The 15943-nt window shown below is 45.4% G+C and overlaps 1 protein-coding gene across 1 annotated transcript in view; it reads left to right on the forward strand.

Moving 5' to 3' along the window:
- The window catches only part of LOC117528774 (myosin-11-like), a 392454-nt gene that overhangs the window by 106768 nt on the left and 269743 nt on the right, over positions 1-15943 (forward strand). The window contains 4 exon segments of the mRNA XM_034191402.1: positions 7721-7914; positions 8316-8437; positions 11673-11742; positions 12127-12287. Coding sequence (XP_034047293.1) covers positions 7721-7914; positions 8316-8437; positions 11673-11742; positions 12127-12287 — 547 coding nt within the window.

Below are 15943 nucleotides of genomic sequence, written 5' to 3' on the forward strand. Positions count from 1 at the left end.
CCAGTATTTCACAGTTCCTCTGACCGCGCCTCTTCGTTGCGGCGCCGCGCCGCTGTCCAGATTGAATGATTACTCGGGTGGTATGAAAAATATTACCCGTCCGCGAAAAGGGTGTATTGCTCTTTATTCTTTAGTGTTTTATCCAATGATATTGGTGTATCATTTGTAGGTATATGATATGCATTTGTTGTCACTATACAAAAGATACAGTGAGATTGCAGGTGCCCATCACAGTAAACGTTCAACGTGAACGCACATTAAAAAAAAGTCCAATATACACATACGTGAACATATAAACATGTCCAATATACATAAAAAAATGCATCATGAACGCCTTTACATAAGGTGTATGTGTGTGCTGCACTCTTCAAATACCACAAAGTCACCACGCTTGACCTTTGGGCCTCATTTATATCTGTTGCACATCCACAAACAGGACCTAAAAGAGGCGCATGACAATTCAAAGGCATACATTGTGATTTATGAAGACAAAGTACATGACAAAAAGTGTGTATATGTACACAAACCCATGTGTATAAACATTTTGGATTTGGTGACGTGAAGACAGTCTGAAAATGTGCGTTTCAGAACTACGCAAGCACACAATGATGCAGTGTGCCAGTGAGGCGTAATGTGTACAGTACATGTAATTCACTTAATAACACACATCACATAAACACATGCTTTATTAGAAATAAAAAATATATTATGTGTGATAGTTTATTATTCATAGGGATTGTTCAATTATTAAATATATTATCCAGAACAGACCTCACATCAAACCTGCACTGTCTGGCACCGCAGCTGAAATGTAAATATACGAGGTCTGTGAGAAAAGTATCCGACCTTTTTATTTTATGCAAAAAATATATGGATTTGATTCATATGTTTTTACGTCAGCCAAGCTTGTACCTTCGTGCGCATGCATGAGTTTTTCCACGCCTGTCGGTTGCGTCATTCGCCTGTGGGCAGGCTTTGAGTGAGCACTGGTCCACCCCTCTCGTCGTTGTTTCATTGCGAGGAAATGGCGGAATGATTTGGGCTTTTTTTCCATCAGAATTTTTTCAGAAACTGTTAGAGACAGGCAGCTGGAAACCATTTGAAAAATTTATCTGGCTTTCAGTGAAAATTTTACGGGCTTCACAGAGAATAAGGAGTGTTACTACAGCTTTAAGGACGGCCCACAATGGCGCACGATGCGCCGCGCTCCAAGCCGCCATCGAGAGGCAGAAACCACCACATAATTTCTAGCCAGCATGAAACCACTGGTGACCACAGCAGGTGACCACTTCTCGAGCTGGCTGCGCGAATAGCCCCACATTTTCTAAGTGCCCCACGAGTGTGCCATTACCGAACAACACAAATGGTGTGTGAGTGTGCTGTCCCCCCACAACACAAATGGCGTGCAAGTGTGTTGTTGCTCCCCCCCCACAAACACACACACACCATGATCCAACATTGTTGTGCAGCTGAAATAGCAAAGCCTTGAACGGTGGTCGGAGTGAGATTGCTGTCCAGTAGAGCGTGCATCTGGACGGCTGTCATGTCCATGCTGGAACAGCTGATCGCTGTGTCCTCGCAACTCACAGCTAGACAACACATATCGTGCCATGAACACCATCACCTCTCAACTTTCCACCCCTATGCCCGTTACCAGCATGCTGTCGTCACATGGTAATAAATAAAAATACATATCGTCTTTGCAACGCGTTCCGCAGCAAGTGCACAAGTCAGACACCATCAGCCAGGCTGCCCCATGTGAACATATCTGTCTGATCATGTGAACGCTCAGCTGGCGATCCAAATGTCACTTCCACCATGTAAGTTATAGTCCACATGACTATAACTGCGCTGCGTAGTGGGCAGCTGGACACACTGAGCCGGCTGATGTGTTCAGGGTATGAACAATCAGTCATGTCTGTTCATTAATTCCCTGCTTACGTCCTTGGCCATGGTTCATGCAGAGGAACAGAAGGAGGGTAATTCTTGTACTGTCTGCTCTTTATAACAGGACTTAAATATTTTACCAGGCAAAACGAAATCCATTTGTTTCATCAGTTCCAACACAGACTGTCAAGTCATCAGGCATTGATTACACATCATACGAATAATAAGAACTTTTTGTTTTGCTAGAGTGCCGAAACAGTGATAGTAAACATTCATTTTTGTGTGTGTGGGTGGGGGTTAAAGTAAGAATAGAATCATGACCAGTAACATGATTCTCTTACATTTAAACAGTATGTTCATTGTTCTTATAATGTTCTGTGCTCGCTCATTATTTTGTCCTTACACATTTTCGTTAATTTATGTACATTTGTCCAAAATGTGATTGTTGCTGTGTGAGCGTGATGTGATGTCACACCTGTCATATGCTGGCACTTGCCTTGGGATCGTTTACACCTTTCCGACCGTGTGTCCCTCCCGACAGCGGCTGGAATTTTTCACAGTTCGCCAATTCTTTTTTTTTTTTGTCACTCTTTTTTGGATGGTTTTCGCTTTTTGCACCTAGCCCCTTTCACACCGGGGGTGCTCCCGGTTGCTCCCAGTTGCACCGTGCCTCATTATGATGACACCGCGTGGAAGCAACTCAGTGCCAAGATGATGCAGCTCAGCGCCACAACAGCGCGAGGGGTGCAAAGGAGGAAGCAAGTCGGGCGCTGAAAAATTAAGCCTGTTTAATTTTTTTGGCGTCCTGTGCTCGACGCAGAAAGGAAGTAGTTCCAGCGCAAGTCGGGGCAAAGAGGCGTAACTCGGGGCAAAGAGGAGCTACTTGGGGCAAAGAGGCGTTACTCGGCGTGACTCGGAAGCCAATTTATGATTCCTGCTGTGTTCCATTGTTCCAGCAGTATAAATCACGCAGGATTGTTTTTATACCATGTACATAATGCATTAAAAACACGTCGAAAAAAAAAGACCACAGAAAAAAATGCAGACTGATTGCCAGAAATATCCAGTAAAAATCCCAGACATCTCTAGTCCACTCATGGACGTTCATTCACGCGTGCACATGTGAACAATTGCTGCTCAAACTCTCACATCACAGTTAAAAAAGGACATAAGTGCTGAGACAGGACATGTCAACATCAAGTAGAACTCCAGACATCTCCACATTTGCTTGACGGTTCGTTCGCGCGCATGCGTGTGCATATCGCGGTCAAAGGAGGAAAGAAAAGAAAAAAATTGTCTGCAGGCAGATAGTTCCTTTCTCTCCTCAGACTCTCTCATCACAGTTAAAAAAGGACATAAGTCCAGGACATGTCAACATCAAGTAGAACTCCAGACATCTCCACATTTGCTCAAGGAAAGAAACTATAACAGAACTCAGAGCACAGCCCTGCAGCTCAGCACAACAAGTAGAAGAGAACTTAGAATGCACAGTCTGTCTGCAGCCAAACTGTGCACTCTAACTTCTCTGTGCAGAGAACCTGCAGGCTGCGTTCTCACATCCTCTCTGCCCCCTGTTGCGCGCACATGACGCAGATATTCCTGCATCGTCATGACACCACAGGGAGCAACTGGGAGCAGCCCTGGTGTGAAAGGGGCTTTAATTTCTGTTTCAGAAACATATCTTTTCCTGCTCTTCCTCTCGGTGGCTGTGATAAGCTCTCTTATAGGCACTATAAGAGAGGCACTATAAGGCACTGCGCTGCGGTGGTTTGAATCATATTTGTCTAATAGATTACAATTTGTTCATGTAAATGGGGAATCTTCTTCACAGACTAAAGTTAATTATGGAGTTCCACAAGGTTCTGTGCTAGGACCAATTTTATTCACTTTATATATGCTTCCCTTAGGCAGTATTATTAGACGGTATTGCTTAAATTTTCATTGTTACGCAGATGATACCCAGCTTTATCTATCCATGAAGCCAGAGGACACACACCAATTAGCTAAACTGCAGGATTGTCTTACAGACATAAAGACATGGATGACCTCTGATTTCCTGCTTTTAAACTCAGATAAAACTGAAGTTATTGTACTTGGCCCCACAAATCTTAGAAACATGGTGTCTAACCAGATCCTTACTCTGGATGGCATTACCCTGACCTCTAGTAATACTGTGAGAAATCTTGGAGTCATTTTTGATCAGGATATGTCATTCAAAGCGCATATTAAACAAATATGTAGGACTGCTTTTTTGCATTTACGCAATATCTCTAAAATTAGAAAGGTCTTGTCTCAGAGTGATGCTGAAAAACTAATTCATGCATTTATTTCCTCTAGGCTGGACTATTGTAATTCATTATTATCAGGTTGTCCTAAAAGTTCCCTAAAAAGCCTTCAGTTAATTCAAAATGCTGCAGCTAGAGTACTGACGGGGACTGGAAGGAGAGAGCATATCTCACCCATATTGGCCTCTCTTCATTGGCTTCCTGTTAATTCTAGAATAGAATTTAAAGTTCTTCTTCTTACTTATAAGGTTTTGAATAATCAGGTCCCATCTTATCTTAGGGACCTCTTAGTACCATATCACCCCAATATAGCGCTTCGCTGTCAGACTGCAGGCTTACTTGTAGTTCCTAGGGTTCGTAAGAGTAGAATGGGAGGCAGAGCCTTCAGCTTTCAGGCTCCTCTCCTCTGGAACCAGCTCCCAATTCGGATCAGGGAGACAGACACCCTCTCTACTTTTAAGATTGGGCTTAAAACTTTCCTTTTTGCTAAAGCTTATAGTTAGGGCTGGATCAGGTGACCCTGAACCATCCCTTAGTTATGCTGCTATAGACTTAGACTGCTGGGGGGTTCCCATGATGCACTGAGTGTTTCTTTCTCTTTTTGCTCTGTATGCACCACTCTGCATTTAATCATTGGTGATTGATCTCTGCTCCCCTCCACAGCATGTCTTTTTCCTGATTCTCTCCCCTCAGCCCCAACCAGTCCCAGCAGGAGACTGCCCCTCCCTGAGCCTGGTTCTGCTGGAGGTTTCTTCCTGTTAAAAGGGAGTTTTTCCTTCCCACTGTCGCCAAGTGCTTGCTCACAGGGGGCCGTTTTGACCGTTGGGGTTTTTCCGTAATTATTGTATGGCTTTGCCTTACAATATAAAGCGCCTTGGGTCAACTGTTTGTTGTGATTTGGCGCTATATAAATAAAATTGATTTGATTTGATTTCTACCTGTAGCGGTACCCGTGCTGGTCCATTGTGTAAGTCATTTATCTCTCAAATGCATCACTATTGTCAGTATCCAGGGGACAAGGGGCCTTTTCATATAAATGAAATTGAATTGAATTGAATTGAATTGGTTGGGCAAACTCCCATGAACCCTCGAGCACCCGATGGAGCATGTAGAGCTGGTCCAGTGTGCCGCGACCAGGACGAAAACCACACTGCTCCTCCTGAATCCGAGGTTCGACCATCGATCGAATTCTCCTCTCCAGTACTCTGGAATAGACCTTACCGGGGAGGCTGAGGAGTGTGATCCCCCTATAGTTGGAACACACCCTCCGGTCCCCCTTCTTAAACAGAGGGACCACCACCCCGGTCTGCCAATCCAGAGGCACTGTCCCCGATCGCCACGCGATGTTGCAGAGGCGTGTCAGCCAAGACAGCCCCACAACATCCAGAGACTTAAGGTACTCAGGACGGATTTCATCCACCCCAGGAGCCTTGCCACCGAGGAGCTTTCTAACCACCTCGGTGACTTCGGCCTGGGTAATGGATGAGTCCGCCTCTGAGTCCCCAGTCTCTGCTTCCTCTTCAGAAGACGTGACGATGGGATTGAGGAGATCCTCAAAGTACTCCTTCCACCGCCCGACGACATCCCCAGTCAGGGTCAACAGCTCCCCACCCGCACCGTAAACAGTGCTGGTGGAGAGCTGCTTCCGCCTCCTGAGGCGTCGGACGGTTTGCCAGAATCTCTTCGAGGCCGACCGATAGTCCTCCTCCATAGCCTCCCCGAACTCCTCCCAGACCCGAGTTTTTGTCTCTGCGACCGCACGGGCTGTGGCACGCTTGGCCTGCCGGTACCTGTCAGCTGCCTCTGAGGTCCCACCTACCAACAAAGATAAGTAGGACTCCTTCTTCAGCTTGACGGCATCCCTTACTTCCGGTGTTCACCACCGGGTTCGGGGATTGCCGCCGTGACAGGCACCAGAGACCTTGCGACCACAGCTACGAGCAGCCGCATCGACAATGGAGGTGGAGAACATGGTCCACTCGGACTTCATGTCCCCAACCTCCCCCGGGATCTGGGAGAAGCTCTCCCGGAGGTTGGAGTTGAAGACCTCGCTGACAGAGGGTTCCGCCAGTCGTTCCCAGCAGACCCTCACGATACGTTTGGGCCTACCAGGTCTGACCGGCTTCCTACTCTCCCAGCAGATCCAACTCACCACCAGGTGGTGATCAGTCGACAGCTCTGCCCCTCTCTTCACTCGAGTGTCCGAGGCACGTGGCCGAAGGTCAGATGATACGACTACAAAGTCGATCATCGACCTCCGGCTCAGGGTGTCCTGGTGCCACGTGCACTTATGGACACCCTTGTGCTCGAACATGGTGTTCGTGACTAGCACAGAAGTCCAACAACTGAACACCACTCGGGTTCAGATCGGGGAGGCCGTGCTTCCCGATCACCCCCTTCCAGGTCTCACTGTCGCCGCCCACGTGGGCGTTGAAATCCCCCAGGAGAACAATGGAGTCCCCAGTCGGAGCGTTATCTAGTACCCCTCGCAGGGACTCCAGGAAGGTTGGGTACTCTGCACTGCTGCTCGGCCCGTAGGCCGAGACAACGGTGAGAGACCTGTCCCCGACCCGAAGGCGTAGGGACGCGACCCTCTCGTTCACCGGAGTGAACTCCAACACTTGGCGACTGAGCTGGGGAGCAATAAGCAATGTGACCTCAGCTCTCCGCCTCTCCCCGTGGGCGACGCCAGAAAAATGAAGCGTACAGCCCCTCTCCAGGAGTTGGGTACCAGAGCCAAAGCTGTGCGTGGAGGTGAGCCCAACTATCTCTAGTCGGTATCTCTCAACCTCCCGCACAAGCTCAGGCTCCTTCCCCCCTAGCGAGGTGACATTCCATGTCCCAACAGCCAGGGGCTGTGAGCATGGACCGGGCCGCCGGGCCACCCGCCCTCGACCGTCACCCAATCCTCTCTGCACCCGACCCACATGGCCCCCTCTGCAGGTGGTGAACCCACAGGAGGGCGGGCCCACGTCACTCTTTCGGGCTGAGCCCGGCCGGGCCCCATGGGCTAAGGCCTGACCACCAGGCGCTTGCGTGCGAGCCCCAGGCCTGGTTCCAGGGTGGGACCCCGGCTCCGCCATACCGGGCGACGTCTCGGTCCTTGATCTTTTACTGGTCATGGAGGTTCTGAACTGCCCTTAGTCTGACCCATCACCTAGGACCTGTTTGCCTTGGGAGACCCTACAGGATCCTAGGATCATCCGGGTACGCAAACTCCCCCACCACGATAAGGTGGCAGCTAGAGGGGGAGAACGTTTAGAACAATGTTTAGAACATTGTTCCAGATTTTGTATCAAAAGAAAGATTTACTGAATGCCTGCTGAACAGTTCATAAATGTGCACCTCTGTGAAACTCTGAATTTCCTATTGAAAGGCTTCAGTCAGCGTGGGGTGTGTATGCTGGCTGTTGAATTACAATATCAATGAGTTTGTCATCATCCATATTGTCTCAGTTACAACTTAAGAGTAATTGAAATCTTAAAATGTGTACTCATGACTACCGGGGAAAAACAAACACTGCTGAATCTTTTGTGTTTTATTGTCAGTGGATTGTGTGGTGGGTCTCGAGAGAATGGCCAAGATGTCCGAGAGTTCAGTTCCCAGCTCCACCAAATCCAAGAAAGGCATGTTCCGCACAGTGGGTCAGCTTTACAAAGAATCTCTCAGCAAACTGATGACCACGTTACACAACACCCAGCCCAACTTTGTGCGCTGCATTATTCCCAACCACGAGAAGAGGGTAAGTCGCATACGTCACCTTTCCCACATCAAGCTCAGGTGGGGTCTTTGTTTTTTTGTTTTTGGTGGTGGTGGCGCGGGGGGGGGGGGGGGGGGGGGGGCAATCCAGGTGGAGACAGATTCCATCCCGATTGCTTTCGAGCCGGATAGCCCATTGTTTTTCCATCCGGCTGATGCTACACACACATCCAAACTCAACCTGGATAAAGCCGAAGAGATGTGTCTGGAAGTGAGCGTGTGCGTGTGTGTGTGCCTGTGTGTGTTATGCAGTATGATTAATGTCACTCTGCCGTTTGAAACAATATGATGGCAGTCACTAAAAACACCATTGTCGCCACACTCAGTATATCGACACTCTGTCCAAACTAAGCTCCTTATTTGCATTCGTTTGTTGTGCTGCAGGCTGGGAAGATGGACGCCAACCTGGTCTTGGAGCAGTTGAGGTGTAACGGGGTGCTGGAAGGCATCAGAATCTGCAGACAGGGATTCCCCAACCGCATTGTGTTCCAAGAGTTCAGGCAGCAGTATGGGAGCTCTGTGTCTGTGCATGTGTGTGTGCACGCGTGTGCATCAGGGCTTTGAATCAGTAAAGTGCAAGCCTTTCAGTGTAAATATAAACCTGAGTAAACCACAAGCAGACTTTAAAGGTCTGGAGAAGAAAAGAAAAATAAATATAAAATTTAACTGAATGAAAGAGGTATGTCCAGAGAGCGAATTAATACATATATACGAGGTCTGTTAGAAAAGTATCGGACCTTTTTATTTTTTTCAAAAACCATACGGATTTGAATCACGTGTGATTGCATCAGCCAAGCGTGAACCTTCGTGCGCATGCGTGAGTTTTATCATGCCTGTCGGTTGCGTCATTCGCCTGTGAGCAGGCTTTGTGTGAGCAGTGGTCCACCCCTCTCGTCGGATTTTTATTGCGAATAAATGTCTGAACGATTTGGAGCTTTGCTGCATCAATTTTTTCCAGAAACTGTGAGAGACCTCCAGGTGGTAACCATTTGGAAAATTCTGTTGGCTTTGAGGGATGATTTTATGGGGATTACACAGATTAAGGAGTTCTCCAGCTGGTTTAAAGACCGCCCACAGCTGCTGAGAGCGCGCCGCGCTCCGAGCGCCGATCGACAGGCTCAAACCCCGCTGAAACAACCAGATCATTTCCAATGTGAAGGCTTTGTTGATCCGGGACGTTGTCTGACTTACACAAAAATGGCAGAAGACGTGGACATCAGTACTTTTTGGCACATTCCACTGTTACAGGAGTTTTTTTCATGGAAAGAAAAGCGGAGGGATGCGCCACCGGGCCGCTCATGGCGTGGCACAAAACCACCTCCGTGTTGGTCTCACAGGACGGCTTTGAGATGGCTTTCAGATGGCTGTCGGTGGGTTTTCAGTCGTGTGACTAACCGAGAAATTGTGGATGAGCTGGACATGCCAGAACATGTCCTCTGAGGCTTCATCACGGCGTTGCTTTGCGCCATGCAGCTCCACCGCGACGCGCGGAATTCCTCCGCTCCTCTTTCCATGACAAAAACTCCTGTAACAGTGGAATGTGCCGTTCATTTCCAAACTGGACGCTGTGTTTTATCCGGGACGTCCTCTGACTAGCACAGGAATTGCGGAAGACATGGACATCAGCACTTGTTCGGCACATTGAGACAGACGTGCAGAGGAATTCCGCGTGTCGCGGTGGAGCCGCATGGCGCAAAGCAACACCATGATGAAGCCTCACAGGACATGTTATGGCATGGCCAGGCTCATCCACAATTTCTCGGTTAGTCACACGACTGAAAACCCACCGACAGCCGTCTGAAAGCCATCTCAAAGCCGTCCTGTGAGACCAACATGGAGGTGGTTCTGTGCCGCGCCATGAGCGGCACGGTAGTGCATCCCTCCGCTTTTCTTTACATGAAAAAAACTCCTGTAACAGTAGAATGTGCCAAAAGTACTAATGTCCACGTCTCCTGCCATTTTTGTGTAAGTCAGACGACGTCCCGGATCAACAAAGCCTTCACGTTGGAAATTATCTGGTTGATTCAGCCTGTCGATCGGTGCTTGGAGCACGGCGCGCTCTCAGCAGCTGTGGGCGGTCTTTAAACCGGCTGGAGCACTCCTTAATCTGTGTAATCCCCATAAAATCGTCCCTGAAAGCCAACAGAATTTTCCGAAAAGGTGTCCACCTGGAGGTCTCTCACAGTTTCTGGAAAAAATTGATGCAGCAAAGCTCCAAATCGTTCAGACATTTATTCGCAATAAAAATCTGACGAGAGGGGTGGACCATTGCTCACACAAAGCCTGCTCACAGGCGAATGACGCAACCGACAGGCGTGAAAAAACTCACGCATGCGCACGAAGGTTCAAGCTTGGCTGATGCAATCACACGTGATTCAAATCCATATGGTTTTTGAAAAAAAAATAAAAAGGTCGGATACTTTTCTAACATTATATATATATATATATATATAGTAGCAAAAAAGACCGGTCTCGGCAGGTGGTTGCCATCGAGGTCACAATGCAGTTCCACAGCAACGCGTTATACCAGCGCATACTACCATACTTGACACGAATTCGCTCCAATTTTGGAGAACTGGGAGCAATGGATCCACTGACCTTTCAGGTAAAACAACTTCCTGCCATGAATTGTGAATGTATTTTGTCCCTAAGTTAGGCAAAAAGAAAAAAAAAGGTCTTAAAAAACTATTTCCCATGGAAAAAGTGATGTGGATGTAAAATCTTGAAATATTTGGGCTATAAAATGCACATAAAAGTGAGCAAGAAATTTTAAGAAGAAATGCATGTCTGGGTATTTGAGGAATACTGTAGAAAAAGTGCTAAATAATTCAGTTGATTACATCATGAGGTCATGTAAGTTAATATAACACAAAGTAATTATCAATGTTTAAATACATTTTAATGCTAGAATAATTTGAATTAACTGAACTTAATTGGCTTACAGCATTTAAGTTAAGGTAGTTGAGTCAAAGTATCTTATCAGGTTGTACAGTTTGTACTTAGTGAAAAAATATATTCGTATTAGTTAATACACAGAGGGATCATAAAAATACACTTAATGTAATGCAGTATTAATAGTAAATACTTTGTGTGATGACAGAAATAGAGTATAATAGAATTCATAAATACACTGAGTGACCAGACACAAACTGGCTGTGGTCAGACGTCTACTGCGCTTATTGTGGATGTGAATGTTTTCGGGGATTTGTTTAAACTGTTCTGTTACTGGGGCAGAATGATTGTGCAACATACATCTTCAAAAAAGAGGGAAAAAAAAAGAAAAAGAAAACTAAGAATTTGGCACTCAGGTATTCATTTAGATTAGAAATTCAGTGGTGCTTAAAGTTCCAAAATGCCTGGTAGTGATCATGAATTAGTACAGCTGGTCGCTTCTCTGGGAAGGTCCAAGGAGGTTTTCTAATAATCTACAAATTCCATGAACATCAAGTCAAACGACTGTACAAGTTATTTGCAGGTGGAGCTTCTTTGCCACAGTCTGCAAGAAGACTCACACGGTCAGTCTCAGCTGAGATGAAGTTGATTTGGATGGTCAGGAACAACCCAGGAACCACCAAGGCACAGGCCTGGCATGACTTGGAATCTTCTGGAGCACCAGTGTCACTGCCTCCAGCCAAGTCAACCACATCTACAATATCTGGATTGTGCCTATAAGTTCGAGTGTCTGAGTTTACGAGCTGTGGGTGTTAGAAGAAAGTGACAGAATGAATTTGTTGTGTGCAGGTATGAGATCCTGGCTGCTAACGTCATCCCTAAAGGTTTCATGGACGGGAAACAGGCATGTTGCCTGATGGTGAGCTGACGTTTTGTGTTTTGGGTACTTCATCACACAACTGGATCCAAAATGATTTTGGAAATGAGATTTTAAAAATGCCTGATGATTTGCAGTGCAGTCAATTGTCTTTTGAAAGATACTCAGAAAATATTGATAATTGAAATTATGGCTGGACTGATGTTGGCATTATTGACTGCAGCAGAGTTAATCATCACTCCATCTACTGACATCACTTTAGAAAGTAAATAGTTTCCAAAAATTCACTGCAAATTGTCTCATGAGGACATTGAATGATCACAAAGTTCATATTCCTTTTAACACTAATTAGTGAAAGGAAAGGAACCGAGGGTCCTAACAATCAAACATCTGTGTTCTCATGTTCTCCTTTGTCCTGTTCTCCAGGTGAAACATTTGGATCTGGACCCTAGCCTGTATCGCATTGGTCAGAGTAAGATGTTCTTCAAGACAGGAGTGTTGGCCCAGCTGGAGGAGGAACGAGACCTCAAACTGACCGTCGTCATCATCACCTTCCAAGCACAAGCAAGAGGCTTCCTCGCCCGCAAGTAAGACAAAGGCTTTGTTCAGACAGCCAACGAAAATCCAAATTAAGTGCTTTTCTGATTTGAATCTGATCTCACGTTGCGAGTATGAACAGTCAATAAACACATGAAATCCATTTTTTCTAAATCTGTTTCAAACCTTGATGTGACTGCTGCTGTGATTGCTTCTAGCTTGCCTCTACTGGTGGTTGGCTCTCACTGCGGTATTGTATCACTTCCTGTTCCGGAGCACAGCGGTGTTTTGCTGTATCTGTTAGCTGTTTAATCTGCGCAGTTAGATTGATCTAGTTACCTAGATAATGATTTGTTTCACAGTGTAATCTTCACGTGCCTTAACTAAAGCACTCCCTCTGCTGAATCACCTCTAAATTATTTACACATTATTCACTTTGTGTGTTTTTAGGAATCCGCTAGCTTAGCGCAGCTACTAGCTCTTAGCTGATTTAGCATGGCGGCTTCTCCTGTCTCTCCTGCACTTTTCTGCTCTGGGTGTGAAATGTTTAGTTATTCCTCGGCCTCCTTTAGCAGTAATGGTACTTGTAATAAGTGTAGCTTATTCGTAGTTTTGGAGGCCAGGCTGGGCGAATTGGAGACTCGGCTTCGCACCGTGGAAAATTCTACAGCTAGCCAGGCCCCTGTAGTCGGTGCGGACCAAGGTAGCCTAGCCGCCGTTAGTTCCCTTCCAGCAGATCCCGAGCAGCCGGGAAAGCAGGCCGACTGGGTGACTGTGAGGAGGAAGCGCAGCCCTAAACAGAAGCCCCGTGTACACCGCCAACCCGTTCACATCTCTAACCGTTTTTCCCCACTCTGCGACACACCCACCGAGGATCAGACTCTGGTTATTGACGACTCTGTTTTGAGAAATGTGAAGTTAGCGACACCAGCAACCATAGTCAATTGTCTTCCGGGGGCCAGAGCAGGCGACATTGAAGGAAATTTGAAACTGCTGGCTAAGGCTAAGCGTAAATTTGGTAAGATTGTAATTCACGTCGGCAGTAATGACACCCGGTTACGCCAATCGGAGGTCACTAAAATTAACATTGAATCGTGTGTAACTTTGCAAAAACAATGTCGGACTCTGTAGTTTTCTCTGGGCCCCTCCCCAATCGGACCGGGAGTGACATGTTTAGCCGCATGTTCTCCTTGATTGCTGGCTGTCTGAGTGGTGTCCAAAAAATGAGGTGGGCTTCATAGATAATTGGCAAAGCTTCTGGGGAAAACCTGGTCTTGTTAGGAGAGACGGCATCCATCCCACTTTGGATGGAGCAGCTCTCATTTCTAGAAATCTGGCCAATTTTCTTAAATCCTCCAAACCGTGACTATCCAGGGTTGGGACCAGGAAGCAGAGTTGTAGTCTTACACACCTCTCTGCAGCTTCTCTCCCCCTGCCATCCCCTCATTACCCCATCCCCGTAGAGACGGTGCCTGCTCCCAGACCACCAATAACCAGTAAAAATCTATTTAAGCATAAAAATTCAAAAAGAAAAAATAATATAGCACCTTCAACTGCACCACAGACTAAAACAGTTAAATGTGGTCTATTAAACATTAGGTCTCTCTCTTCTAAGTCCCTGTTAGTAAATGATATAATAATTGATTAGATAAGATAATTATAGTGGGCGATTTTAACATCCACACAGATGCTGAGAATGACAGTCTCAACACTGCATTTAATCTATTATTAGACTCAATTGGCTTTGCTCAAAATGTAAATGAGTCCACCCACCACTTTAATCATATCTTAGATCTTGTTCTGACTTATGGTATGGAAATTGAAGACTTAACAGTATTCCCTGAAAGCGCCCTTCTGTCTGATCATTTCTTAATAACATTTACATTTACTCTGATGGACTACGAGGCAGTGGGGAATAAGTTTCATTACACTAGAAGTCTTTCAGAAAGTGCTGTAACTAGGTTTAAGGATATGATTCCTTCTTTATGTTCTCTAATGCCATATACCAACACAGTGCAGAGAAGCTACCTAAACTCTGTGTTTGAGATAGAGTATCTCGTCAATAGTTTTACATCCTCATTGAAGACAACTTTGGATGCTGTAGCTCCTCTGAAAAAGAGAGCTTTAAATCAGAAGTGCCTGTCGCCGTGGTATAACTCACAAACTCGCAGCTTAAAGCAGATAACCCGTAAGTTGGAGAGGAAATGGCGTCTCACTAATTTAGAAGATCTTCACTTAGCCTGGAAAAAGAGTCTGTTGCTCTATAAAAAAGCCCTCCGTAAAGCTAGGACATATTACTACTCATCACTAATTGAAGAAAATAAGAACCCCAGGTTTCTTTTCACCACTGTAGCCAGGCTGACAAAGAGTCAGAGCTCTATTGAGCCGAGTATTCCTTTAACTTTAACTAGTAATGACTTCATGACTTTCTTTGCTAATAAAATTTTAACTATTGGAGAAAAAATTACTCATAACCATCCCAAAGACGTATCGTTATCTTTGGCTGCTTTCAGTGATTGCCGGTATTTGGTTAGACTCTTTCTCTCAGATTGTTCTGTCTGAGTTATTTTCATTAGTTACTTCCTCCAAACTATCAACATGTCTATTAGACCCCATTCCTACCAGGCTGCTCAAGGAAGCCCTACCATTATTTAATGCTTCGATCTTAAATATGATCAATCTATCTTTATTAGTTGGCTATGTACCACAGGCTTTTAAGGTGGCAGTAATTAAACCATTACTTAAAAAGCCATCACTTGACCCAGCTATCTTAGCTAATTATAGGCCAATCTCCAACCTTCCTTTTCTCTCAAAAATTCTTGAAAGGGTAGTTGTAAAACAGCTAACTGATCATCTGCAGAGGAATGGTCTATTTGAAGAGTTTCAGTCAGGTTTTAGAATTCATCATAGTACAGAAACAGCATTAGTGAAGGTTACAAATGATCTTCTTATGGCCTCAGACAGTGGACTCATCTCTGTGCTTGTTCTGTTAGACCTCAGTGCTGCTTTTGATACTGTTGACCATAAAACTTTATTACAGAGATTAGAGCATGCCATAGGTATTAAAGGCACTGCGCTGTGGTGGTTTGAATCATATTTATCTAATAGATTACAATTTGTTCATGTAAATGGGGAATCTTCTTCACAGACTAAGGTTAATTATGGAGTTCCACAAGGTTCTGTGCTAGGACCAATTTTATTCACTTTATACATGTTTCCCTTAGGCAGTATTATTAGACGGCATTGCTTAAATTTTCATTGTTACGCAGATGATACCCAGCTTTATCCATGAAGCCAGAGGACACACCAATTAGCTAAACTGCAGGATTGTCTTACAGACATAAAGACATGGATGACCTCTAATTTCCTGCTTTTAAACTCAGATAAAACTGAAGTTATTGTACTTGGCCCCACAAATCTTAGAAACATGGTGTCTAACCAGATCCTTACTCTGGATGGCATTACCCTGACCTCTAGTAATACTGTGAGAAATCTTGGAGTCATTTTTGATCAGGATATGTCATTCAATGCACATATTAAACAAATATGTAGGATTGCTTTTTTGCATTTGCGCAATATCTCTAAAATTAGAAAGGTCTTGTCTCAGAGTAATGCTGAAAAACTAATTCATGCATTTATTTCCTCTAGGCTGGACTATTGTAATTCATTATTATCAGGTTGTCCTAAACGTTCCCTGAAAAGCCTT

This window comes from Thalassophryne amazonica, chromosome 16 (genome assembly GCF_902500255.1).
Source record: "Thalassophryne amazonica chromosome 16, fThaAma1.1, whole genome shotgun sequence".
Classification (NCBI taxonomy): domain Eukaryota; kingdom Metazoa; phylum Chordata; class Actinopteri; order Batrachoidiformes; family Batrachoididae; genus Thalassophryne; species Thalassophryne amazonica.